The sequence below is a fragment of the Hemiscyllium ocellatum genome, chromosome 5, assembly GCF_020745735.1.
Source record: "Hemiscyllium ocellatum isolate sHemOce1 chromosome 5, sHemOce1.pat.X.cur, whole genome shotgun sequence".
Classification (NCBI taxonomy): domain Eukaryota; kingdom Metazoa; phylum Chordata; class Chondrichthyes; order Orectolobiformes; family Hemiscylliidae; genus Hemiscyllium; species Hemiscyllium ocellatum.
Window position 1 is genome coordinate 133,972,082 of NC_083405.1, and position 27,971 is coordinate 134,000,052.

Here is a 27,971-nt window from a genome sequence, read left to right on the forward strand (position 1 = left end):
ATGGGACAGGGAGCTCTGGGATGCTGTTCCCACCCGGAATGGGACAGGGAATTCTGGGATGCTGTTTCCTCCCGGAATTGGACAGGGAGCTCTGGGATACTGTTCCCTCCCGTAATGGGACATGGAATTCTGGGATGCTGTTCCCTCCTGGAATGGGACAGGGAGTTCTGGGATGCTGTTCCCTCCTGGAATGGGACAGGGAGCTCTGGGATACTGTTCCCTCCCGGAACGGGACAGGGAGCTCTGGGCTACCATTCCGTCCTGGAACGGGGCAGGGAGCTCTGGGATACCATACCCTCCCAGAATGGGACAGGGAATTCTGGGATGCTGTTCCCTCCTGGAATGGGACAGGGAATTCTGGGATACCGTTCCATCCCGGTTACTCACCACTCCAGCATAATGCAGGATCTCAAAGTGCGACTCGTATTTTCTCTTCTTGTCAGGTTTCGGCTTCAGAAAGTTCGGCGACTTCCCCAGGAGATTGTCGTGGAGTTTTGCGTTAAAGGTTACGTCCGTGGCCTTTGGAAACATGCACTCCTCCTCCAGGATCGACAGGATTCCCAACGGCTGCAACATTCCAACAGAAAGGGAAGGAAAGTGATAGACCGTCAGCATGTGGTGGTTCAGAATGTGGGTGAGGATGTAGGGAGTGGTGAAGACAAACCCAGGACCGAACACCAGCAGGTTTGGGCAGGGTCCGGGGAGCACTGTGGTTGGAAAATGTCCCCACCTTGGGCAGAATCCTGGAGCCAGACAGTGTCTGGTATTGGGAGAAAGTGAGGACTGCAGATGCTGGAGGTCAGAGTCGCGAGTGTGGTGCTGAAAAAGCGCAGCAGGTCAGGCAGCAACCGGTGAGCAGGAGAATCAAACCTTCGGGCATAAGCTCTTCATCAGGAATGTCTGGTACTGGGCAAGAACTGGCCAATTTCATCTAGAAGGACAGCAGATATATTGGATGGCACGGCGGCTCACTGGTTAGCACTGCTGCCTCACAGCACCAGGGACCCAGGTTCAATTCCAGCCTCGGGTGACTGGCTGTGTGGAGTTTGCACATTCTCCCCATGCCTGTGTGGGTTTCCTCCCACAGTCCAAAGATATGCAGGTTAGGTGAATTGGCCATGGGAAATTGCCCGTAGTGTTCAGGGATGTGTAGGTTAGCAGCATTAATCAGGAGAAATTTAGAGTAACAGGCTGGGGAAACGGGTCTCTTCAGAGTGCCTGTGTGGACTTGTTGGGCTGAATGGCCTGTTTCCACACTGCAGAGAGTCTATGATCCCATGAGATATGGGAACACCACCTCCTGCAGGTTCCCCTCCAAGGCACTCACCATCCTGACTTGGAAATATATCACTAGTGTTTCTTCACTATTGCTGGGTTAAAATCCTGCAATTCTCTCCCTAAGGGCATTGTGGGCCCACCTACAGCACCCAGACTGCAGCAGGAGGTTCAGGATGGCAGCTCACCCCCACCTTCTCAAGGGGGCAACTAGGGACAGGGCAGGAAATACTGACCCAACCAGTGATTGGATAAACTGATAAAAAAAAAACATTTTTGTGTTTAACCTCTCTGATTTTACTGTGAAGTTTTATTTTGAAATGGGGTTATCTTTCTGCCCTCAAATTCTGACATTGTATTTGAACACTCAGCGTGTCGATCTTGTGAACTTCCATCATGCAAGGGAGACTTCAAATCCTGGCCATTAAGGAGGAGTTAATCTCGGGGTACTCACAGCCAAACTAACAAGCAGGCCATCCAGTCATTTTCACATTCCCTTTTATGGGATCTTGCTGTGTGCAAGATCGTTCCAAACCCTAACGACACTCACTTGACTCCCTGCCCACCCCCACCCCCACAGATAAATATGTTCAATGAAGGATCAGCCATGAATACTCTGGGATCGAGAATTCCAAAGATGCACTACACTTTGAGGGAAGCGATTTCCCCTCTGCCTTGTTCTGGGATGGTGTTCCCCTGTTTCACATTCTCTGACCAATGTGAAACGATCTCTCAGTGTGTACTCTGTCCAGCTCCTTCAGCACCTGTGAGATCTCTCTCCATTCTCTCACAGAATACAGATGCTCCTTGTCCAGCCCCTTGTCGACAGAAGAACTCTGATCAATCCAGAGAACATTCACTGTTGTATCCCCTGTGCAGACTAAATCGGAGGTTCACCCAACATTCACGATCACTGTTTCAGATGTTGTCTGACCATGGTTATATCATGGCTCCTTTACTGCTGGACTCCAACCACTTTGCAATCAATGCCAATATTTTGCCTTCCAATTACTTCCTATATCTGGAAACACAGGCCTCCCTCATTATGGCTGCTCCTCTACCTCAACATGATATTCCCACTTTCCCCCCATACCCCCAATGCGATTACAATCTAAACATTCCAAAAATCTATCTCTTTCTTGAATGTGCTCGGTGACACGGCCTCCATAGCCTTCTGTGGTAGTGAATTCATCCACTTCATGACCTTCCACTCGATGGCAAGTATATTCTTCCTTCAGGAAAACTGTACACAATACTCCAGGTGTGGTCTCACCAAGTTCCTGATCTGATGATCCTCAACTCCACTTTCCTGCCTTTTCCCTATCACCGTCCATTCCATTTCTGATTAAAAAAAAAACCTGTCCACCTCAGCCTTGAAGGTAATGTCCTAGCCTTGACAGCCCTGTGTAGTAAAGAATTCATAGCAGCAAACTCCCAGGGCATGGGTCAGGGGTCAGACCGCTGGGAATGTTTCCCTCTGAATCCCTGAGGAAGATTCTCAACAGGATGCTGGCTCAATTCAGACTGTTGTTGCTATGTTCCTTCCATCTTTCTAATTTTCATTGTAAAGTCAATAATGTTTGCACTTGAGCAATGCTAGGAAATCTAGTCCAAAGGTTGAGCCATTTAGTCCAATCCTTTGGCCTGCCCTCATCAGGACAACTCACAGGAATTCCAACGAGAAAGGAGAACGTGAATACCGTCCAAGAAGAGAGTGCTCATTGGTTGGCAAGTGGACTCTGATTGGCAGAGGGGTTGCCATGCAGAATTGGCCACTTAGCATGTTGTCGTGATTGTATCGAGGTCAGGAAGTGGACCCCATAGAATAAGAGTCCCCTGATTGGGGCTGTCAATCTGTTTCAGTCAGGGAGCCCTGGCTGACAGATATAAACAGGAGTGTCAGCCAGAGGGAGGGAGCTGGGTCAGTGTCGAGGACTCTCCCCGTGTAAATACAGGGTGATGGGATAGAGGCCTCTGTGTGCACGAAAGTTTCAAACACCTCCCAAATCGAGTCTTTCCCCACTGCTCAGAGGCTGGCTGTTACGGACATGATGGAGCTGTACTGTCTCAGCTCTGCCCCACATTCTGTTTGTGGTTTTCCATTGCAGCCAGCACAGAGCTCCCTCCTCTCCCTCCCCCACCCCTCCCTCCCTCCCTAACCCTCCCCCTCCCTGTCCGTCCCTCCCTCCTTCTCCCTCCCCCTCCCCCTCCATGTCCGCCCCTCCCCACCCCTCCCCACCCCTCCTTCCCCCTCCCCCTCCCCATCCCTCCCTCCCCCTCCCCCACCTTACCCCTCTCTCCGTCCCTCCCCTCTCCCCCTCCCAATCCACCTCCCTACCCCTCCCCGTCCCTCCCTCCCCCTCCCCCTTCCTGTCCCTCCATCCGCCTCCCTCTCCCCCCATCCGTGCCTCCCTACCTGTCCCTCTCTCCCTCGCCCTTCCCCTCTCCGGCCCTCCCTCCCTGCCCGCCCCCATCTCTCCCTCTCTCCCCCCTCCACCTCCCCCTCCCCCTCCCCATCCGTCCCTCCCTCCCTCCCTCCCCCTCCATCTTCTCCTCCCCGTCCCTCACTCCCTCCCCCTCCCCCTCCCCACCCCTCACTCTCTTCCTACTCCTCCCCCTCCCCATCCCTCCCTCCGCCTCCCCCTCCCCCTGTCCATGCCTCCCTCCCTCCCCCTCCCCCTCCCCACCCCTCTCTCCCTCCTTACTTCTACCCCTCCCTCTCCCTCTGCCTCCCCCTCCCTCCTTCCATGCCTCTCTCCCTCCCCACCCCTCCCTCCCTGTCCCTCTCTCCCTCCTCCTCCCCCTCACCATCCCTCCCTCCTTCACCTCCTTCCCGCTGTCCCCGCCCCTCCCTCCCTCCTCCACCTCCCTCCCCTCCCCTCCCTCCCTTCCTCCCCCTCCACCTCCCCCTCCCCCCTCACCTTCCCCTCCCCGTCCCTCCCTCCCTCCTCCACCTCCCCTCTCTCCCTCCGCCTCCCCTTGCTCCCTCTCCCTCACCCTCCCTGTCCCTCCCTCCCCCTCTCTCCCTCCCCCTCCCCCTCCCCCTCACCTTCTCGATCAGGTCGATACAGGCCTGTAAGTCCATACCAAAGTCGACGAAGGTCCACTCGAGGCCCTGCATCTTATACTCCTCCTGTTCAAGTACGAACATGTGGTGATTGAAGAACTGTTGCAGCTTCTCGTTGGTGAAGTTAATACAGAGCTGCTCGAAACTGTTCAGCTGCAGGGAGAAACAGAGTGGTCAGTGAGGGCCAGGCACAGACCCCTGACAGAGAGAGAGAGAGAGAGAGAGAGAGACCCCTCTCCCTGTCAGAGAGAGAGAAACCCCTCCCTATGAGAGAGAGAGAGAGAGAGAAAGAGAGAGAGAGCGAGAGAGACCACTCCCTGTGAGAGAGAGAGAGAGAGAGAGATCCCTCCCCCATCGGAGAGAGAGAGAGAGACCCCTTTCCCCGGTCAGAGAGAGATAGACCCCTCCCCGGTCAGAGAGAGAGAATGAGACCCCTTCCCCATCAGAGAGAGAGAGAGAGAGAGAGCCCTCTCTGGGTCAGAAAGGGCCCTCTCCCTCCCCAATCAGAGCGAGACCCCTCCCCAGGTCAGAGAGAGAGACAGAGAGACCCCTCCCCTGTGAGGGATTAACCCCCACCCCCTCCACCATAGAGAGAGTTCACAGCCCCCTCCTCAGGATTCCACACTCCACCTTGCGGATTGTGACTGGGGTGAGGGGGTGCTGAAGATCTGCGTTAGGCGATGGCTTGGGTGGGGGTCTGAGTGTGCAGTGTGAGGGGAGGGTGCTGAGTCACAGTGAGTGGAGGGGAGTCTCATTCCCTGCTGACACCTTGCACCCTCTTCACAACTTGGCTTTCCCCCTGCTGTTACACAGACCACCAGTGAATCTGACCGACCTAGCCCCCTCACTCATCCACGTGGATCAGAAATAGCTGTGGTCCCCGCTATTCGATACAGTTCATCCATCTGACAAGGGGCAATGGACTGAGCCCATCCCCTTTCTGTATGAGCCCCCACACCACCCGCTCTTAGTAACGTCTTATGTGGGACGCAAAATTGATTTGAGAATTACTTGAAAAATCTCGAAGCCTGCGATGTCCAGCACTCCGATAAAGAATTTGCTCGCCAGCTTTGTGTCCAGTGTCTTGTTAATCCGTGTCACCAGCCATGTGAACATCCGGTCATACGTGGCTTTCGCTAAAGCTCCAACAGCATAGAGGACCTGCCAGCAGACATATAAAAAACCAAAGCCCAGCTGAGTCCAGGCAGAAGCCAGAGCCATGTGGTGTTGGTCAGATCACCTGTTAGTGCGGACAATGGGCAGGAGAGGTGCAGACATGACCTCATTGAGTATATCAAGCAATTTGTTTCAAATATGGGAGCAGAGGTGCTTTACATAGAGTCATAGAGATGTACAGCATGGAAACTTGGTCCAACCCGTCCATCCCGACCAGATATCCCAACCCAATCTAGTCCCACCTGCCAGCACCCGGCCCATATCCCTCCAAACCCGTCCTCTTCAGATACCCATCCAAATGCCTCTTAAATGTTGCAATTGTACCAGCCTCCACCACATCCTCTGGCAGCTCATTCCATACACATACCACCCTCTGTTTGAAAACGTTGCCTCTTAGGGTCTCTTTTATACCTTTCCCCTCTCACCCTAAACCTATACCCTCTAGTTCTGGACTCCCCGACCCCAGGGAAAAGACTTTGCCTATTTATCCTATCATAATTTTGTAAACCTCTATAAGGTCACCCCTCAGCCTCCAACGCTCCGGGGAAAACAGCCCCAGCATGTTCAGCCTTTTCCTGTAGCTCAAATCCTCCAACCCTGGTAACATCCTTGTAACTCTTTTCTGAACCCTTTCACGTTTCACAACATAAAGTTTACTGCAAGAAGTAAAGTCGCCAGAGGGAGAGGTGTGTGGGAGAGATTAAAAAGCCAATTGACTGAAAGGCCAGTCCACAGTGAGGAACAGTGGTGCAGTGCTAGCACAAAGTACCCTGCGGAGAAACAAGTCAACAGCTTCAGTGAATGTTTCTGTTCCTTGAAGTAAAACTTAGGACTTGGGTTTGCATGGATTTTTAGTCAATTTCTCTCTTCTCTCAAAAATATCTCAAGTATATCTCATGGATGGAATGAGCTGCCAGAGGAAGTGGTGGAGGCTGGTACAATTACAACATTTTAGAGGCATTTGGATGGGTATATGAATAGAAAGGGTTTGGAGGGATATGGGCTGGGTGCTAGCAGGTGGGACTAGATTGGGTTGGGATATCTGGTCAGCATGGACGGGTTGGACTGAAGGGTCTGTTTCCGTGCTGTACATCTCTTTGACTCTATGACTCTATATGTAAACAACAGAATAATCCACAAACTTGGATGAGTTTCCATATTTATAATCAATACTAATGACTTAAAGAGATTACAAATAATGTATCCAAGTTTACTAAAGATATAAAACTCGCTAATATTGCTAGCTGTGAGGACACAAATAAGTTACACAGACTTATAGGCAGGATCAGTGATTCGGCGATGGAGTATAATGTGGGAGGTTATTCAAATTGAGTAGGTAGGTTTTATTTTGGTGTAACTTGTTAAGGTTGCTGTTTGAAGGAACTTGAGTGTGTTTGGACAAGGAACACAGCAAGTTAGCATCCAGGGGCAGCAGCCAATGAAGAAGGCAGATTGGCTTTGCCTGGAAGGAGACTGGAGTTCAAAAGTAAAGAAATCTCGCCACAGTTGCATAGGTCTTTGGTGAGACCACACCTGGAGCAATGCACCAAGTCCTGTTTCCATCTTAGGGGTGAGGATGGGTGGAGATAAAGCTAAATAAGTAAATTACAAGAGAAAGCAACAAATTCAGGAATGAATGTGTAAGGTAAGATTCTAATTTTCCATTCCTACAGCCAAACAGAATAATCTCCTGGCTGCCACATTAGACTCCACCGCTGATTTAATGCTCACTCCCTGACCCTGTCTATAACTCCTCACAACCTCTTTGTGTTGTCCTCACAGTTTGCATTTCCACCCCAGCTTTGTACATTTTTTTTCATCCCTTTCTTTACATTTCTAAAGATGAAGCTTGGTAAATAGGTTTATTCAATGTGTTCCTGAAATGAGTAAGATTGAGGTGAAACTGCCCAGAGCTGCGGAGAGTACAGGAGATCTCACTGAAATACACAGGAATGTTGGGGGTGGGTGGTGCAGACCATTTGGCCCTTAAATCTGCTGCACCTTTCAATACTATCCAGTTGAGTCCTCTATTCCTGCTTTTGCCCCATTCCCTTGATCTCTTTGGCTTGAAGAATTAAGAACAATATCTTCTTGAAATCTGAAAAAAAACTGCGGATGCTGTAAATCAGAAACAAAAGCATCTGTGGAGAGAGATCAGAGTTAATGTTTCGGGTCAGAATGGAGGAAGGGTCCTCGACCCAAAACATTAACTCTGATCTCTCTCCACAGATGCGGCCAGACCTGATGAGCTTTTTCAGCAATGTCTGTTTTGGTACCTTCTTGAAAACATTCTGTGTTTTGGCCTCAGCCATTTCCTGAGGCAGAGGATTCCCCCTGGCTCCCCACTCTCTGGGTGAAGATATTTCTCCTCATCTCAGTCCTGAATACATTCATGGGATGTGGGTGTCACTGGCTGGGCCCAGCATTTATTGTCCATCCCTAGTTGCCCCTTAAGGAGGTGGGGGTGAGCTGCCTCTTGAACCGTCTGCTGTGGGTAGACCCACAATGCCCTTAGGGAGTGAATTTCAGGATTTTGACACTTCAGGAGTTAGAACATAGAACATACAAAAGTACAGCACAGAACAGGCCCTTCGGCGCATGATGTTGTGCCGAGGATTAATCCTAATCCAAAGTAAAATAAACTAACCTACATACCCCTCAATTTACTGTTGTCCATGTGCATGTTCAGCAGTCGCTTAAATGTCCCTATGACTCTGCCGCCGCCATCACTGCTGGCAACGCATTCCATGGATTCACAACTCTCTTGCATTGGATAGGCATATGGAGGATAGTGGGCTAGTGTAGGTTAGGTGGGCTTGGATCGGCGCAACATCGAGGGCCGAAGGGCCTGTACTGCGCTGTATTTTTCTATGTTCTATGTTCTCTGCATAAGGAACCTACCTTCCTCCTAAATCCTAAAACCGTGAACCCGTGTACCAGTCAATCCTGCCCTGGGGAAACGTCTCTGGCTATTGACTCTATGTCTCTCATTACCTTGTACACCTCAATCAGGTCTCCTCTCTTCCTCCTTCTCTCCACAGAGAAATGTCCAAGCTTAGTCAACCTCTCCCTGTAAGACAAACCCTCCAGTCCAGGCAGCATCCTGGTAAACCTTCTTTGCACCCTCTCCAAAGCCTCTGTATCTTTCCTATAGTAGGGCGACCAGAACTGGACACAATATTCCAAGTGTGGTCTCACCAGGGACTTGTAGAGCTGCAGCAAAACCTTGCGGCTCTTAAACTCGATCCCCCTGTTAATGAAAGCCAAAAAAACCATATGCTTTCTTAACAACCCTATCCACTTAGGTAGCAACTTTGACGGATCTATGTACTTGAACACCAAAATCCCTCTGTTCCTCCACACTCCCAAGATTTATGCCTTTAATCCTAAATTCAGCATTCGAGTTCAGCCTTCCAAAATGCATCACTTCACATTTATCCAGGCTGAACGCCATTTGCAGGGACAGCCGGCATTGTTTGGGGAGCAGCTAGAGCTGATTGAGTTTCAGATTCACGTACCTGCCCAACATTCTGATCCTTGGTCACACACTCATTGCCAATCTTCACCTGAGGGTGGAGCAGGCTGGTGATCAGGTCTGTTGAGCGAATTCCCAGTAAGCAGGCGGCTTTATCTGCACCTGTTACAAAAAGGTGGGATGATAGTAAAGATCAGTGTAAAACCTCGCTTTATTCCGAATCCAGGAGTTGTTGTGGACTATGCCTCCAAGGTGACCATCCGCTGCATCCCGCTGTGATGGAATCTGGGTATCACTGGCAAGGGCAGCACCTACAACTGTTACCCACCTATAATTGCCCCAGGAGTCGGTGACGGTGAGCTGCTTTGTTGTCTCGGGCTTGTGGAGATTCCTGCGGTGCTGTTGGGAAGGAGAATTCCTGCCTGCTAACCCAGTGTCATTGAAGGAACAGCAATGTGTCTCCAAGTAAGATGTAAATTCATGCAAATTATGGGCAGGAGTAAGCCCTTTGAGTTCACTCAGCCGTTCAGTGAGGTGATGGCTGCTGTGAATATTCCACATTCATGACCCTGATAACCTTTCACAAAGTCAGATATTGCTGGAGAGAGAAACAGAGTGAATATTTGGGACGTAGTGGCTCTGCTTCAGGACTCAGTAACCTTTCACCAATAACCTTTCACCCCCTCACTTCTCAAACATCTATCTACCTCTGTCTTCAAAATATTCAAGGTCTCAGCTTCAAACACCTTTTGAGGAACAGGATTCCAAAGACCATCAGTGAAAGTAAGAACCTATTCATGAATCAGGCAGGAAACTTTCAATTAAATTCATCCCTTGATGGTTAAGGAGATGAGTAACATCTGTTTCCCCTTTTTAACCAGCTTTCAATATGTGTGTTATTTAGCCAGTGTTGTTGAGTTCCAGGTTTGCTTGTGTGATGGACCACCCCAGTTTAATGGATGAGTATTGCAGCCACTCTGAGCTGTACAGTGTGTTATTGAGCTGCTATACTGCTATCGCACACTGTTTCGAAATGAAAGTAATCCCGTCCACCCTGATCAATAATGGACTCGTGTTAAGTACTTACTTTCTGTTCCATCGATTTCAGCCTGCTCCTCCCTTGGCTTCTGTTTGAACTTCATGTTCCCAAAATGTAAGATCACCCCCACCATTTTGTAGCAGTTGTATTTCTCTTCTGTGGAAAAGCCCAAGATGTCCATAGCGTGCTAATAAAAAAAAAACACAGGATTAGTAATACCCTCCCTGTGACTCTGTGATACCCTCCCAGAGAGTCTGTAATACCCTCCCTGTGACTCTGTAATACCCTCCCAGAGAGTCTGTAATACCCTCCCAGAGAGTCTGTAATACCCACCCAGAGAGTCTTCAATACCCTCCCTGAGAGTCTGTAATACCCTCCCTGTGAATCTGTAATACCCTCGCAGAGAGTCTGTAATACCTACCCAGAGAATCTATATACCCTCCCAGAGAGTCTGTAATACCCTCCCTGTGAATCTGTAATACCCTCGCAGAGAGTCTGTAATACCTACCCAGAGAATCTATATACCCTCCCAGAGAGTCTGTAATACCCTCCCTGTGAGTCTGTAATACCCTTCCAGAGAATTTGTTATACCATCCCAGAGAATCTGTAATACCGTCCCTCAGAATCTGTAATACCCTCCCTGAGAGTCTGTAATACCCTCCCTGAGAGACTGTAATACCATCCCAGAGAGTCTGTAATACCCTCCCTGTGAGTCTGTAATGCCCTCCCTGAGAGACTGTAATACCCTCCCAGAGAGTCTGTAATACCCTCCCTGTGAGTCAGCAATACCATCCCTGTGACTCTGTAATACCCTCCCATAGAGTCAGTATTATGCTCCCTGTGTGTCTGTAATGCCCTCCCAGGGAGTCTGTAATACTCATCCAGAGAGTCTGTAATACCCTCCCAGAGAGTCTTCAATACCTCCCGGGGAGTCTGTAATACCTTCCCTTTGAGTCTGTAATACCCTTGCAGAGAATCTGTAATACACACCCAGAGAGTCTGTAATACCTACCCAGAGAATCTATATACCCTCCCAGAGTGTCTGTAATACCCACCCTGTGAGTCTATAATACACTCCCTGTGAGTCTGTAATACCCTTCCAGACAATTTGTAATATCATCCCAGAGAATCTGTAATACCGTCCCTGAGAGTCTGTAGTACCCTCCCTGTGAGTGTGTAATACCCTCCCTGTGACTCTGTAATCCCAACTGGAGAGTCTATAATAACCTCCCTGTGACTCTGTAATATCCTCCCATAAAGTCAGTATTACCCTCCCGAAGAGTCTGTAATACCCTCTCAGAGAGTCTGTAAAACCTTCCCAGTGACTCTGTAATACCCTTCCAGAGAGTTGGCAATACCGTCCCTGAGAATCTGTAATACCCTCTCTGTGAGTCTGTAATACCCTCCCTGAGAGTCTGTAATATCCTCTCTGTGACTCTGTAATACCCTCCCTGTGAGTTTGTAATACCCTCCCAGAGAGTCTGTAATACCCTCCCAGAGAGTCTGTAATACCCTCCCTGAGAGTCAGTAATACCCTCCCTGTGAGTCTGTAATATCCTACCTGAGAGTCTGTAATACCCTCCCTGTGAGTCTGTAATACCCTCCCTGTGAGTCTGTAATACTCTCCCTGAGAGTCTGTAATAACCTGCCTGTGAGTCTGTAATACCCTCCCTTTTGAGATCGGTGTGTGATTGAGTAGAGCACAGGAACAGGTACATGGTGGGGCTCAGAGAGTGTAACCCCCCTGCAGACAGCAAACACATTGTTAACTGTTACCACTCACAATGACAGAGAAGGTGCAAGATTTAAAGTTCTTACAAACATTCTCTGCCGTTATAATTTAGGAAGGGGAAACCCCGATTGCTTGTTCATTGGAAAAGAATTCTGCAACCAAAAGGATTGACATTTACCGAGTTTAACTCACATTGACAAAGCTTTTCACTGGGCCTCGGTACACATGACAATAAACTCAATTCAATTCAATTGTATTATATTGAGTGCTCAAGGTGGAGGATGGATAACCCTCATCCTTTATACCCCTAGCACCCAGTGATCCCATGTCTGATGTGTGTCTGACAGTGTTTCTCTCCTTCAGCCAGAAGCTCATTGGTTCAACGCAGAGTAATCATTCACTTCGCTTTGTCACATCCGATAATTCAATTCAAATTTATGATTCCTGTTCGCATCTCAGACTGTCAACCTGAGCTCTAAGAAATCACTAGGCTGAGGAGAGACACAAAATGATGATCAAGGGAAGGCTGGAACAACCCCCATCCTGCAGTCAGGAATATTCCCGTCTTATCAAAGGGGCATCATCACATGTATTGCCCTGTCAGCAACCTGAGGCCATGAACTGTCACTGGGATTGTGTGCATGTTTACCTCATGGTTCCTCAGACTGGTATCTATAAAGTATAAATAAAACTATATAAAAATACAAATATATGTAAACAACAGAATTATCCACAAACCTGGATGAGTTTCCATATTTAATATTTAGTCAGTGGAGTTTAAAGGCCGCAGAGTCCCCTTAACAGGGGTTACTTTTCATTCTTTCATGGTTAGTGGATGTCACTGGAAGGATTGGCATTGTTCCCTGTCCCCAAGTGCCCCTGAACCAAGTGGCTGTCTATACCATTTCAGAGGGCAGGTTAGAGTCAACCACATGTGTCTGGAGTCACATGTTGGCCAGACCAGGTGAGGATGGCAGATTTCCTTCCCTGAAGGACATGAGTGAGCCAGATTGGTTTTTAAAACAGTCAATGCTCACCATTGCTGAGTCTAACTTTTAATTCCAGATTTGTTCATACTGGGCAATTGGGGATGGGTAATAAATAGCCAGCGACACCCACTCCTCATGAATGAGTGAGAATTAATTTTAACTCCAGCTGTGATGGGATCCGAACCTGCGAGGCAGGAGCATTAAGCCAGGCTTCGGGATGATTATTCCTGTCGCATTCCCAAAGCACCATGTCCCCCTGATTAAACAACCACTTCTTAAAGGAATGGTGAGATGTGGAATATAAAACACTTACATCAGTTGCCATTAGCTCTGCACCATCGTCAACTTTGTCCACTGTCAGTACTCCTTGTGAACAGAAGTGATAGTCGTGGGGGTTGGTGGAGACCATTAGGATATCTGTAATGAGAAGGGGGACTCCGTTTGATTCTGGTGATGGTAAACTGTCCCTGGTTCAGATTAGAAACTTAACTCCGTGTGCTGTGAGCTATTCCAACCTGAGGCAGTAACAGTATGTGGGGAAACTGTTTTTAATGCACTGTTGTGTGTCTCAGACAGAAGTTAACATTGAGCCAAAGAGGAGGGAGTCAGGTCTGGGCAGAGTGAAGGGCTTGAAGCAGCATCTTGCTCAAACAGCAAGCTGTGAGGTGATCTGCGAAGATCGTAGGGTCTACGTTAATTAAGACAAGGAGACCAATGGGGAGCATGAAGGGGCTGGGAGATGAGGGAGTCAGGGTTGTAGGGCTGGAGGAGGTTATCGAGATTGGGAGATGTCAAGGACATGGCAGCATTGAGTCTGAGAGTGAGGTGCTGGAAAAGCACAGCCAGTTAGACAGCATCCGAGGAGGGGAGAGTCGACGTTTCGGGCATATGCCCTTCATCAGGAATTCCTGAAAAGTCGACTCTCTCGCTCCTCGGATGCTGCCTGACAGGCTGTGCTTTTCCAGCATCACACTCTTCAACTCTGACCTCCAGCGTCTGTAGCCCTCACTTTCTCCCAACATTGACTATGAGGCTGATGGACTTTTCCATTTAACTAAGAGTGTCTGGCTCCCACACTGTAAATCCATTGATCTCTCTCTAATGCTGCTCCTTACCTTGAAGTTCCTTTTTCTTGCCAGACAGGATCTGATAATAAATGTGATAACTCCGCTCCCCAGGTTGTTGGAATACAACACGTGACTTTTCCAGCAAGTCTGAACAGATGAAGAAATATTGATTAATACCTTGGCAGAAAACAATCCCCACTCTTTCTCTACAGCTACGACAGGTATTCAGAGACCTCCCTGTCCATATACAAACTCTGTCTGTACATTCCCTCATTTCATTCTGACATTCTCTCCCCCCTCAGTTCCGTGCTTCATTCTGCCCCTTATTTTGAGTTACTCTGTGACTGTAATTCAGAGTTAAGGTGAGTTATTCTCCCTGAATTCGTTGAGGTCGATTTTCACCCGTTCTCTTCATTCCTTCTGCAAGGCATCATAACAGTTCTCATTCTGATGTATTCACACAATGTGTCCACCATTTCCCCAAATGTGTTCACCATTACACGGCCCGGTGGCACAGTGGTTAGCACTGCTGCCTCACAATCCTATGAGACTCCGGGTTCAATTCCTGACTCAGGCTACTAACTGTGTGGAGTTTGCACATTCTCCCTGTGTCTGCATGGGTTTCCTCCCACAGTCCAAAGATGTGCAGGTCAGGTAAATTGGTCATGCTAAATTGCCTGTAGGGTTAGGGGAATGGGTGGGTTGCGGGTCGGTGTGGACTTGTTGGGCCGAAGGGCCTGTTTCCACACTGTAAGTAATCTAAACTAAACTCTTTCAAACCAACCCATCTTTGGAATGTATTTAGGACACTGTCCATTTCATTACAAACTGGCAAGCCTACTTGCTCTGAGCAGCTTTCCTCCTGCATTAAATTTTTATGCAATTTCCGAATGAGCTGCTGTTTCTGTTTAAGTTTCAAATAGAGATCCTACCTTCCCAACCCATGACCACATCCACCCAGAAGGACAGGGGAACACCATCCCCTGCAGGTTCCCCTCCAAGTCACTCACCATCCTGACTTGGAAATATATCATCATTCCTTCACTGTCGCTAAGTCAAAATCTTGGAATTCCCTTCCTAAGGGCATTGTGGGTTAATCTACAGTACCTGACAGCACGGTGGCTCAGTTAGTAACACTGCTGCCTAACAGCGCCAGGGACCCGGGTTCGATCCCAGCCTCGGGTGACTGTCTGTGTAGAGTTTGTACATTCTTCCCATGCCTGCGTGGGTTTGCTCCAGGTGCTCCAGGTGGATTCTGGTTTCTTCCCACAATCCAAAGATGTGCAGGTCAGGTGGATTGGCCATGCGAAATTGCCCATAGTGTTCAGGGATGTGTAGCTTAGATGGCCTAGCTAAGGGAAATGTAGGGTTACAGGGTAAGAGGGTGGTTCTGAGAGGGATGCTCTTCCAAGGGTTGGTGTAGACTCAATGGGCCTTCACTGTAGGGATTCTATGACTGCTGCGTTTGAAGAAGGCAGCTCCCCACCACTTTCTCAAGGGGGTAACTAAGGACGGGCAGTAAGTGCTAACCCACCCAGTGACACCCACACCCACGTTCCCCACAAACCCAAAGCGCATCATCGTATTTACATACAGGTGTCAATGTCAGCAGACGAGAGCTTGCCCGTGTGTCCAAAATGGATCCGTATGTATTTGCCCTGAAATCAAGGTAGATATTAGACAATAGGTTTAGTTGTTCCTCAAGAGGAGCGAAATAGCATGACGTACGATGTAGTGGGTTACTGGAGCTAGTTAACATTCTGTCTCTATGCCCAGGCTGACAGACCAAGCATCTATACAGGAAGAGGAGCAGGCTACTTGGCCATTTGATTTGATCGTCTCTCCTGCAGCTCAACTCCAACCCACCCCTCTTGGGGGTATGTAGTGCAGACGGAGAAGGTGGTAACATTCCATTAGTTATCCACTATCTACTCTGGAACTACACTGTTCAAATCCCACTGCAACAACTCAGGGGATTTAAGTTTGGCCCTCAAGTTTGGAACATAAAGCTAGTCTCATTAATAGCCTCCATGATGTCTATCGGAGATTGTTGTGTAGGGTTTCTCCTGATTGGTGAAGAGCCTTCGTGAGGGAAATCTGCCATCCTTACCTAGTCTGACCTACACGTGACTCCAGGTCCACAACGGTGTGGCTGACTCGGAACTGCTCTGTGAAATGGCTCAACAAGCCTCTCAATTTGAGGGCAGGTAAGGATGGTCTCCAAATGCCATCCCATAGAAGAATTCTTAGAAACCCCTGAGACCATACAATGTCGGACCCAAAGTAGGCCATTCAGCCCATCGAGTCTGCTCCACCAATTGTCGAGATCATGGTTCTTTTGATCATCTTCCACTCCACTTTCCTGTCCTTTCCCCTGGACCCTTGATTCCCTTCCTGACTAAAAAGCTGTCCCCTCTCAGCCTTGAATATATTTAATGACCCATCCTCAGTATCCCTCTACTCTAAAGAATTCCATAGATTCATTACCCTCTGGGAGAAGAAATTCCTCCTCAGTCCAGTCTTAAATGGGGGAACCAAAGATAATGTCCTCTGGTCCAAGACTCTTCCACAAGAGAGAAACCACCTTGCCGCTAATCTGTCAAAAACCTAAAGAATCTTACACCTTTCAATGAGGTCTCCTCCCATTCTTTTAAATTCCAATGAGTACAGGCCCGATCTACACAACCTCTCCTCATAAAGCAGTCATAGAGTCATAGAGATGTACAGCGTGGAATCAGACCCTTCGGTCCAACCCATCCATGCCGACCAGATATCCCAACCCAATCTAGTCCCACCAGCCAGCACCCGGCCCATATCCCTCCAAACCCTTCCTATTCATATACCCATCCAAATGCCTTTTAAATGTTGCAATTGTACCAGCCTCCACCACATCCTCTGGCAGCTCATTCCATACACGTACCACCCTCTGTGTGAAACGTTGATCCTTAGGTCTCTTTTATATCTTTCCACTCCCATCCTAAACCTATGCCCTCTAGTTCTGGACTCCCCCACCTCATGGAAAAATCTTTGCCTATTTATCCATTCCATACCCCTCATAATTTTTATAAACCTCTATAAGGTCACCCCTCAGCTTCCGACACTCCAGGGAAAACAGCTCTGGCCTATTTAACCTCTTCCTATAGCTCAAACCCTCCAACCCTGGCAACATCTTTGTAAATCTTTTCTGAACCCTTTCAAGTTTCACAACATCTTTCCGATAGGAAAGAGACCAGAATTGTACGCAATATTCCAACAGTGACCTAACCAATGTCCTTCCATATCTGATATCAGCCTAGTGAACTCTACCTGGACTGCCTCCAATGCCAGGATATCTTCCCTTAGATAAGGACCCAGAAAGGGTGGTGCGTGTATGGAATGAGCTGCCAGAGGAAGTGGTGGAGGCTGGTATAATTGCAACATTTAAAAAGCATCTGGATGGGGATATGAATAGGAAGCATTTAGAGGGATATGGGCGAAGTGCTGGTAAATGGGACTAAGTCAGGATGGAATGTTTGCTCAGCATAGACAGGTTGGACCAAGGATTCTGTTTCTTGCTGTACATCTTTATGACATTTTTTGAGCTGTGGTCTGAATAGTGCTTTGTATAGCCTTTGAAAAACATCCTTACTTCCCTTACTTCCTCCGGGTGCTCCGGTTTCCTCCCACTATCCAAAAATGTGCAGGTTAGGCGGATTGGCTGCGCTAAATTGCCCATAGTGTTAGGCGAAGGGGAATGGGTCTGGGTGGGTTGCGCTTCGGAGGGTCGGTGTGGACTTGTTGGGCCGAAGGGCCTGTTTCCACACTGTAAGTAATCTAATCTAATCTATCTTTTGTTCACTTCCTTAACCAAGAAAGCACCTTTCAAGATTAATTTTCAGAAGCATTTCTACTGAAATGATCAGACTGTGAAGGTGTCACAGAGAGGACAGAAGATAGCTCTAACCACCCCCTTTTTTGTTACCAATGATTTTTCTGGTCTCTGGCCTGTCACGGTTAATACCGATCTTTGGATTTAACGTTTGGAAACCTGTCAAGGTTTTATCCAATTGATTGTCTCAACCTGAGCTGGAGATCAGGAGGAGCTATGTCTGGGATTTGGGTACCATGGGTAGAGCCACAATTAGTGGCAAGCTTGCAGTTAGGAGAGAGAGCCATCAAAGGAAGAATGTTTCCACTCACAAATCTGGAAGAGTTGTCATTTCGAACAGTTTTAGCATTCCCAAACGCTTCCATGGCTGGATTAGCCTCAATGATCTGATCTTCCAGGGAGGCCTGTGGGACTCACAAGTAGAAAATATTAAGAATGCAAAATGTACAATATATGGACTTACTCTTTAGCTAGTCTTGCACAATTTACCAAATCATTCATTCAATCAACATATATGTTTAATTAGATGTTATCATAGAATCTCCACGTTTGGCCAGTCTTGGCTGACTCTTTGCAATTCCAGTGCCACCTCCCAGTCTGAGATATTTTTACCCATCAGATGATAATCTGTTTGCCTTCTGAAAGTCACGGATGGCATGTTGCAGATCCTGGCTCTCCATAGGCCTTTCCTCTTGCTGTCTTTTGCTAATCACCTTAAACCTGAGACCTTCCACACTTTATCACTGTGTCAATGGGAACAGCTTCTCCTGTGTATTGCTTCTGGGTTTCCGAGCGGTTAATTTTGGCGTTAAGTGTACCTAGTCAGCTTGGTTCACATGCTGTCCCCCAGATTCTGGATTAGTGGTGCTGGAAGACTCCCTGAGATCTGGTTTCCAGCATCTGCAGTCATTGTTGTTACCTAGTTGATTTTAACCCGACTGCGAATCCTCTTGCAAGGACGCCTACCTTGAAGAAGTTTTCCTCCTCTCTCTACAAGAATCTCAGGGAGTCCCTCTCCCACTGCAACTCTCAGGTCATTTCCTCTGCTCTGAAGCTCTTCAACCATGTCCTGAAACAAACTCGCTACCACAGCCAACTCTATGCTACTTTCTCCCTATTCCCCACCCTCCTCTAGCTTATCTCTCCACCCTTCAGGCTCTCTGCCTTTATTCCTGATGAAGGACCTTTGCCCGAAATGATTTTACTGCTCCTCGGATGCTGCCTGAACTGCCGTGCTCAGACCAGTGCCAGCAATTTCCAGGACTTACTGCTTTCTGCAAGTGAACACTTTCATAATCTCAGTGAGGTCAGGTGACCCCTTATCTATCTCTGTTCTGGACAGTGGTCTAGCCTCAATGATCTTCCAGGGAGCCCTGTGGATCAGTTACTATCATGGCTGATTGCTCCAGCATTTCTGTGACAGACTCACGGACATGGCTGTGTTACATTCTTACCGTCTTCTTCATTGCCAGGTCTCCCTGAGCGGCGGTAATGGCAAAGTATTGAATCACTCTCTTAGTATTCACTGTTTTCCCAGCTCCAGACTCACCCCTGTACAATAACAAATAGATTCAACAACACAAGGTCGAAACTTATTCAACACTAAGAGTCCAATCCCTACAGAATCCAATCCCCAGAATCCAATCTCCACAGAGACCCATCCCCACAGTGTCCCATCCCCACAGAATCCCATCCCCACAGTGTCCCATCCCCACAGAATCCATCCCCACAGAATCCATCCCCACAGTGTCCCATCCCCACAGAGTCCCATCCCCACAGTGTCCCATCCCCACAGTGTCCCATCCCCACAGAGTCCCATCCCCACAGTGTCCCATCCCCACAGAGTCCCATCCCCACAGAATCCAATCCCTATAGAATCCAATCCCTATAGAATCCAATCTCCAGTGTCCCATCCCCACAGTGTCAAATCCTCATAAAACCCAATCCCTAAGGAATCCATCCCCTACAGAGTCCATTCCCCGCAAAGTCTCATCCACATCCAAGCCCCACACAATCCAAGCCCTGCAGAGAGACCATTCCCCACAGAGACCATCCCCCACAGAGACCATCCCTCACAGAGACCATCCCTCACAGAGACCATCCCCCACAGTGACTATTCCCCACAGAGACCATTCCCCACAGAGACCATCCCCCACAGAGACCATTCCCCACAGTGACTATTCCCCACAGAGACCATCCCCCACAGAGACCATCCCTCACAGAGTCCATCCCTCACAGAGACCATTCCCCACAGTGACTATTCCCCACAGAGACCATCCCCCACAGAGACCACCCCTCACAGAGACCATCCCTCACAGAGTCCATCCCTCACAGAGACCATTCCCCACAGAGACCATCCCCCACAGAGACCATCCCTCACAGAGACCATCCCTCACAGAGACCATCCCTCACAGAGTCCATCCCTCACAGAGACCATCCCTCACAGAGACCATCCCCACAGAGACCATCCCTCACAGAGACCATCCCCCACAGAGTCCATCCCTCACAGAGACCATCCCTCACAGAGACCATCCCTCACAGAGTCCATCCCTCACAGAGACCATCCCTCACAGAGACCATCCCCACAGAGACCATCCCTCACAGAGACCATCCCCCACAGAGACCATCCCTCACAGAGATCATTCCCCACAGAGACCATTCCCCACAGAGACCATCTCTCACAGACATTTTGAGCAATTTGACTTAATGCTGACCTCGCCCTTTCCCATAAATCTGCACGCTGTTTTCTACTGAAGTAATTTCTACTGCAGTTTTGAATTCCTCGACTTGCCTTAAATCCACCACATTTCCAGGCGGCATCTTCTTTTTCAAAATACTGTGCTCTCAACCCGTGTCCTCTGGTTCCCGAGGCTTTTGTGAATGAGAATAATTTCTCGTTACCCACTCTGCCCAGACCTCTGATGATGTTAAAAGCCTCTAACAGATCTTCCTCTGAGCCCTCTCCTCTCCAGGGAGAACAGTGCCAATCTCTTCAATCTATCCTCATCACTGCAGTTCCTCATTCCTGCAGCCAGTCAAGTAAAATCCTCCTGCTTTGTCCCCACTGTGGCACCCATGACAATACACAATAACCTCCGTGTTCCTGTACTCTGTACTTCAATGAAGCTGAGAATACAGTCGTACTTTATTTACAGCTCTCTGGACCAGTCCTGCCACATCCAAAGCACAAACCCACCATGGTTTCTCGGATCCTGCACTCTCTCTAGTTTAGGAGAAAGTGAGGACTGCAGATGCTGGAGATCAGAGCTGAGAATGTGTTGCTGGAAAAGCGCAGCAGGTCAGGCAGCATCCAAGGAACAGGAGAATCGACGTTTCAGGCATAAGCCCTTCTTCAGGATTCCTGAAGAAGGGCTTATGCCCAAAACGTCGATTCTCCTGTTCCTTGGATGCTGCCTGACCTGCTGCGCTTTTCCAGCATCACATTTTCAGCTCTCTCTAGTATAGTTCCATTCATACTGTTTCGTTATTTGTACAGGTATATCACCTCATCCGTCTCTTGTCAACTGAACCTACTCCCCACAGAGAAGTCATGTACATTTGTATATTTAGAATATAGAAAAATACAGCACAGGAACAGGCCCTTTGGCCCACTATGTTGTGCCGAATATGACGCCAAATTAAACTAATCCCTTCTGCCTGCCCTTGGTCCATATGCCTCCATTCCTTGAAGATAGGATAGTGAAGGCGGCGTTTGGTATGCTTTCCTTTATTGGGCAGAGTATTGAGTACAGGAGTTGGGAGGTCATGTTGCAGCTGTACAGGACATTGGTTAGGCTACTGTTGGAATATTGTGTGCAATTCTGGTCCCCTTCCTATAGGAAAGATGTTGTGAAACTCGAAAGGGTTCAGAAAAGATTTACAAGGAAGTTGCCAGGGTTGGAGGATTTGAGCTACAGGCAGAGGCTGAACATGCTAGGGTTGTTTTCCCTGGAGTGTCGGAGGCTGAGGGGTGACCTTATAGAGGTTTACAAAATTATGAGGGGCATGGATAGGATAAATAGGTAAAGTCTTTTCCCAGGGGTGTGGAGTCCAGAACTAGAGGGCATAGGTTTAGGGTGAGAGTGGAAAGATATAAAAGAGACCTACGGGGCAACTTTTCCACACAGAGGGTGGTACGCGTAGGGAATGAGCTGCCAGAGGATATGGTGGAGGCTGGTACAATTGCAACATTTAAGAGGCATTTGGATGGGTATATGAATAGGAAGGGTTTGGAGGGATATGGGCCGGGTGCTGGCAGGTGGGACTAGATTGGGTTGGGATATCTGGTCGGCATGGACAGTTTGGACTGAAGGGCCTGTTTCCATGCTGTACATCTCTATGCCTCTATGGTGCTACAGTGTAGACACAGGCCATTTGGCCCAACAAGTCCATACCGATCCTCTGAAGAGTATCCCGCCCAGACCCATTCCCCTACCCTGTTTCTTGACTAATGCATCCACACATCCTTGAAGACTTGAACAGGGCAATTTGGCATGATGAATTTGCCTAACCTACACATCTTTGGATTGGGGGAGGAAACCGGAGCACCCGGAGGAAACCCACACAGACACGGGGAAAATGTGCAAACTCCACACGGTCACCCAAGGCTGGAATCGAACCTGGGTTCTTGGCACTATGAGGCAGCAGTACCTACCACTGAGCTACAGTGCCACCCCTAAACACTGAGCCAGGTGCCACCCATATTCATCTGTTTATCTAAAAATCCCTTAAATACCCCTATCGCATCTCCCTGGCAGGGCATTTCAGACTCCTACCACCCTCTGTGTCAAAATCTTGCCCCTCACATTTCCTTTGAACTTTCCCCCCTCTCACCTTAAATGCCTGCCCCCCCCTAGTGTTAGACATTTCAACTCTGGGCAAAAGATTCTGATCATCAACCTGATCTATGTATCTTATAATTTTACAGACATCTTTCAAGTCTCCCCTCAGTCTCTGTCGCTCCAGACAGAACAAATAGTGGGCGGCACGGTGGCACAGTGGTTAGCACTGCTGCCTCACAGCGCCAGAGACCCGGGTTCAATTCCTGCCTCGGGTGACTGACTGTGTGGAGTTTGCACGTTCTCCCCGTGTCTGCGTGGGTTTCCTCCGGGTGCTCCAGTTTCTTCCCACAGTCCAAAGATGTGCGGGTCAGGTGAATTGGCCGTGCTAAATTGCCTGTAGTGTTAGATAAGGGGTAAATGTAGGGGTATGGATGGGTTGTGCTTCGGCGGGTCGGTGTGGGCCTGTTTCCACACTGTAAGTAATCTAATCTAATCTAATCTAACCCACGTTGTTCCAGTTTACAGCTGCTGTCCTCCAATCCAGGCAGTATCCTGGTAAATCTCTTCTACACCCTCTACAAAGCCTCCATGTCCTTCCTGTAATGCAGTGACTAGAACTGAACACAATACTCTTAAGTGTGGCCTCATGAAAGTCTTATAAAGCTGCTACATGACATCCTGACTCTTGTACTCAATTCCCTGACCAATAAAAGCAAGGACACCATACGCCTTCTTTACGGCCCCCCTAGCTACTTACGTTGCTACTATCAGGGAGCTATGGATTGAATCCCAAGATCCTTTTGTATATCAGTGCTGTCCAGGGGTCCTGCCATTCACTGTGTACTTTCTAGATCAACCGTTGATTTGGACTCACTTTACAGAAAAGCAACATCTCAATATTCCCTAAAATGTAACCATTACTCCTGGTTTCCAGCCATAGATTAGATGGCGTGCATTGGTTAATAAACAACAGGTAACAGCGTGAATTTACAGGAAAGTATTGGTTCTAATTCAGGCTCCTCACTGAGTTCCCAGACGCTATTCCAAACCGGAGACTCCTGTGGTGGGATCAATGGAAAGGAATGAAGCAGATTTCTCAGGATTACTTACGTGATCAGCATGGACTGGTTCTCACGATCTAGAATTAAGAATAACAATGATTCAGACAACCTTGAATCCTTTCCACATAAACATCTGAGGATGAGGGTGGCCCAGTCAGGAGGGTGAGACTGAAAACAGCAAAATTCCTGATGACAGGAGCAGGAATGTGTCAGTGCTGTTACACAGCCTGACATAAGGGTAAGGGTCACCACTCCTATCCCTGCTGACTACATCTGCGGGAAGTGCACCCCACTCCAGCTCCTCGAAAACCACGTCAGGGAACTGGAGCTGGATGAACTTCAGATCATTCAGGAGGTGGAGAGAGTAATTGAGCGGAGTTACAGGGAGGTAATCACCCCTCAGGTAAAAGATGAAGGTCAATGTGTTCCTGTCAGGGGGTGGAAAGGGAACCGGCAGGCAGGGCAGGGATCCCCAGTGGCCATTCCCCTCAACAACAAGTATACCGTTTTGGATACTGTTTGGGGGGGTATAATTTACCAGGGGTAAGCAATGGGGCACAGGTCTCTGGCACAGAGTCTGTCTCTGTTTCTCAGAAGGGAAGGGGGAAGAGGAGCAGAGCTGTAGTCATTGGGGACTCTACAGTTTAGGGGACAGATAGGAGGTTCTGTGGGGATGAGAGAGACTGTGTTGCCTCCCAGGTGCCAGAGTTTGTGATGTCTCTGATCGTGTTTTCAGGATCCTTGAGGGGGAGGGGAGCAGCCCCAAGTCGTGGTCCACATAGACACCAATGACATAGGTAGGAAAAGGGATGGGGATGTAAGGCAGAAATTCAGGGAGCTAGGGTGGAAACTTAGAGCTAGATCAAACAGTTGTTTCTGGTTTGTTGCCTGTGTCATGTGCTAGCAAGGCGAGGAATAGGGAGAGAGAGGAGTTGAACACGTGGCTACAGGAATGGTGCAAGAGGGAGGGTTTTAGATTCCTGGATAATTGGGGCTCATTCTGGGGTAGGTGGGACCTCTACAAATGGGATGATCTACATCTGAACTAGAGAGATATCAATATCCTGGGAGGGAAATTTGCTAATGCTCTTCGGGGGTTGGGGGGTTGGGGGGGAGGTTAAAACTAATTCACCGGGGGATTGGAACTGAAATTGTAGTTCAAATACATGGGAGGTTGAGCATAGTGAAGTCAGAACTAAAATTTCAAGATCGCAAGAGCTCACTGGCAAGCAGGAAGGTGGTTTGAAGTGTGTCTACTTCAACGCCAGGAACATCCAGACTAAGGTGGGTGAACTTACAGCATGGGTTGGTACCTGGGATTTCAATGTTGTGGCCAATGTTGAGACACGGGAAGAGCAGGGACAGGAACGGTTGTTGCAGGTTCCGGGACTTAGATGTTTCAGTAAGAACAGGGAAGATGGTAAAAGAGGGGGAGGTGCGACATTGTTAGTCAAGGACAGTATTTTGGTTGCAGAAAGGACATTTTTAGGGCTCCTCTACTGAGGTAGTATGGGCTGAGATTAGAAACAGAAAAGGAGAGGTTGGGAGTTTTCTACAGACCTCTGAATAGTTCCAAAGATGTAGAGGATAAGATAGCAAACATAATTCTGGATAGGAGCAAGAATGATAGAGTAGTTAGGGGGGACTCTAACTTTCTAAATATTGACTAGGAATACTATAGTTCAAGTACTTTAAATGGGTCAGTTTTTGTCCAATGTCTGCAGGAGGGTTTCCTGATACAGTATGTAGACAGGTCAACGAGGGGTGAGGCCACATTGGATTTGGTACTGGGTAATGAACCTGGCCAGGTGTTAGAATGGAGGTAGTTGAGCACTTTGGTGATAGTGACCACAATTTGGTTATGTTTACTTTAGTGATGGAAAGGGATAGGTATATACCACAGGGCAAGAGTTACAGCTGGGGGAAAGGCAATCACAATATGATTAGGTAAGATTTAGGATGCTTCGGATAGGGAGGGAAACTGCGGGGGATGGGCACAATTGAAATGTGGAGCTTATTCAAGGAACAGGTACTGCATGTCCTTGATAAGTATATACAGGTCCGGCAGGGAGGAAGTGGTCTAGGGAGGGAACTGTGGTTTACTAAGGAAGTTGAATCTCTTGTCAAGAGGAAAAAGAAGGCTTATGTTAGGATGAGATGTGAAGGCTCAGTTAGGGTGCTTGAGAGTTACAAGTTAGCCAGGAAAGACCTAAAGAGAGAACCAAGAACCAGGAGAGAACATGAGAAATCATTGGTGGATAGAATCAAGGAAAACCCCAAGGCTTTCTATCAGTGTGTCAGAAATAAAAGAATGACTAGAGTAAGCTTAGGGCCAATCAAGCATAGTAGTGGGAAGTTGTGTGTGAAGTCAGAGGGGAAGCGCTAAATGAATACTTTTTGTCAGTGTTCACACTAGAAAAAGACAATGTGGTTGAGGAGAATACTGAGATACAGGCTACTAAACTAGACAGGATTGAGGTTCACAAGGAGGAGGTGTTGGCAATTCTAGACTGTGTGAAAATAGATAAGTCCCCTGAGCTGGATGGGATTTATCCTGGAATTCCCTGAGAAGCCAAGGAGGAGATTGCCGAGCCTTTGGCATTGATCTTTATGTTGTCATTGTCTATAGGAATAGTGCCAGAAGACTGGAGGATAGCAAATGTTGTTCCCTTGTTCAAGAAGGGGAGTAGAGACAATTTGTAGACCTGTGAGCCTTACTTCAGTTGTGGGTAAAGTGTTGGAAAGGGTTATAAGAGATAGGATTCATAATCATCAAGAGAGGAATAAGTTGATTAGGGATAGTCAACACGGTATTTGAAGGGTAGGTCGTGCCTCACAAATCTTATTGAGTTCTTTGAGAAGGTGACCAAACAGGGAGAGGAGGGTGAAGTGGTTGATGTGGTGTATATGGATTTCAGTAAGATGTTTGATAAGGTTCCCCACAAAAGCACAAAATACGGAGGCATAGGTTTGAAGGTGATTTAGTGGTTTGGATCAGAAATTGGCTTGCTGAAAGAAGACAGAGGGTGGTGGTTGATGGGAAATGTTCACCCTGGAGTTCAGTTATTAGTGGTATACCACAAGGATCTGCTTTGGGTCCACTGCTGTTTGTCATTTTTATAAATGATCTGGGTGAGGCACAGAAGAATGGGTTAGTACCTTTGTAGATGACACTAAGGTCGAAGAGATATGGATAGTGACGATGGATGTTATAGGTTACAAAGTGACATAAATAAACTGCAGAGCTGGGCTGAGAGGTGGCAAATGGAGTTTAATGTGGAAATGTGTGAGGTGATTCCCTTTGGAAGGAGTTACAGGAATGCAGAGTACTGGGCTAATGGTAAAATTCTTGGTAGTATAGATGAGCAGAGAGATCTCTGTGTCCACGTATGTAATTCCCTGAAAGTTGCCTAGGTAGTTAAGGTTGTTAAGAAGGTATACAGTGTTTTAGCTTTTATTAATAGAGGGATCGAGTTCCGGAACCATGAAGTTATGCTGCAGCTGTACAAAATTCTGGAGAGGTCACATTTGGAGTATTGCGTACAGTTCTGGTCACTGCATTATAGGAAGGATGTGGAAGCTTTGGGAAGGCTTCAGAGGAGATTTACTAGGATGTTGCCTGGTATGGAGGGAAGGAGAAAGTGAGGTCTGCAGATGCTGGAGATCAGAGCTGAAAATGTGTTGCTGGAAAAGCGCAGCAGGTCAGGCAGCATGCTGCCTGACCTGCTGTGCTTTTCCAGCAACACATTTTCAGCTCTGGTATGGAGGGAAGATCTTACAAGGAAAGACTGAGGGATTTGAGGCTGTTTTCATTAGAGAGAAGAAGATTGAGAGGTGACTTATTTGAGACATATAAGATTTTCGAGTAAAAAATGAGGTCTGCAGATGCTGGAGATCACAGCTGCAAATGTGTTGCTGGTCAAAGCACAGCAGGCCAGGCAGCATCTCAGGAATAGAGAATTCAACGTTTCGAGCATAAGCTCTTCATCAGGAATAAGAGAGAGAGAGCCAAGCAGGCTAAGATAAAAGGTAGGGAGGAGGGACTAGGGGGAGGGGCGATGGAGGTGGGATAGGTGGAAGGAGGTCAAGGTGAGGGTGATAGGCCGGAGTGGGGTGGGGGCGGAGAGGTCAGGAAGAGGATTGCAGGTTAGGAGGGCGGTGCTGAGTTGAGGGAACCGACTGAGACAAGGTGGGGGGAGGGGAAATGAGGAAGCTGGAGAAATCTGAATTCATACCTTGTGGTTGGAGGGTTCCCAGGCGGAAGATGAGGCGCTCCTCCTCCAGCCGTCGTGTAGTTGTGTTCTGCCGGTGGAGGAGTCCAAGGACCTGCATGTCCTCGGTGGAGTGGGAGGGGGAGTTAAAGTGTTGAGCCACGGGGTGATTGGGTTGGTTGGTTCGGGCGGCCGCAGACATCTATTATAAACCGACTGACTCCCACAGC

General features: G+C 48.2%; 1 protein-coding gene across 1 annotated transcript in view; it reads right to left on the minus strand.

Annotated features, from left to right (window-relative positions):
- LOC132815876 (myosin-7B-like) overlaps positions 1–27,971 on the minus strand; it is a 142,538-nt gene that overhangs the window by 101,986 nt on the left and 12,581 nt on the right. Inside the window, exons 5-15 of the mRNA XM_060825218.1 lie at positions 23,580–23,607; positions 19,143–19,239; positions 18,000–18,092; positions 15,415–15,478; positions 13,869–13,967; positions 13,067–13,170; positions 10,081–10,219; positions 9,037–9,155; positions 5,354–5,503; positions 4,325–4,495; positions 388–567 (exon numbers count right to left, since the gene is read on the minus strand). Coding sequence (XP_060681201.1) covers positions 388–567; positions 4,325–4,495; positions 5,354–5,503; positions 9,037–9,155; positions 10,081–10,219; positions 13,067–13,170; positions 13,869–13,967; positions 15,415–15,478; positions 18,000–18,092; positions 19,143–19,239; positions 23,580–23,607 — 1,244 coding nt within the window. The remainder of the gene's footprint in view (positions 1–387; positions 568–4,324; positions 4,496–5,353; positions 5,504–9,036; positions 9,156–10,080; positions 10,220–13,066; positions 13,171–13,868; positions 13,968–15,414; positions 15,479–17,999; positions 18,093–19,142; positions 19,240–23,579; positions 23,608–27,971) is intronic.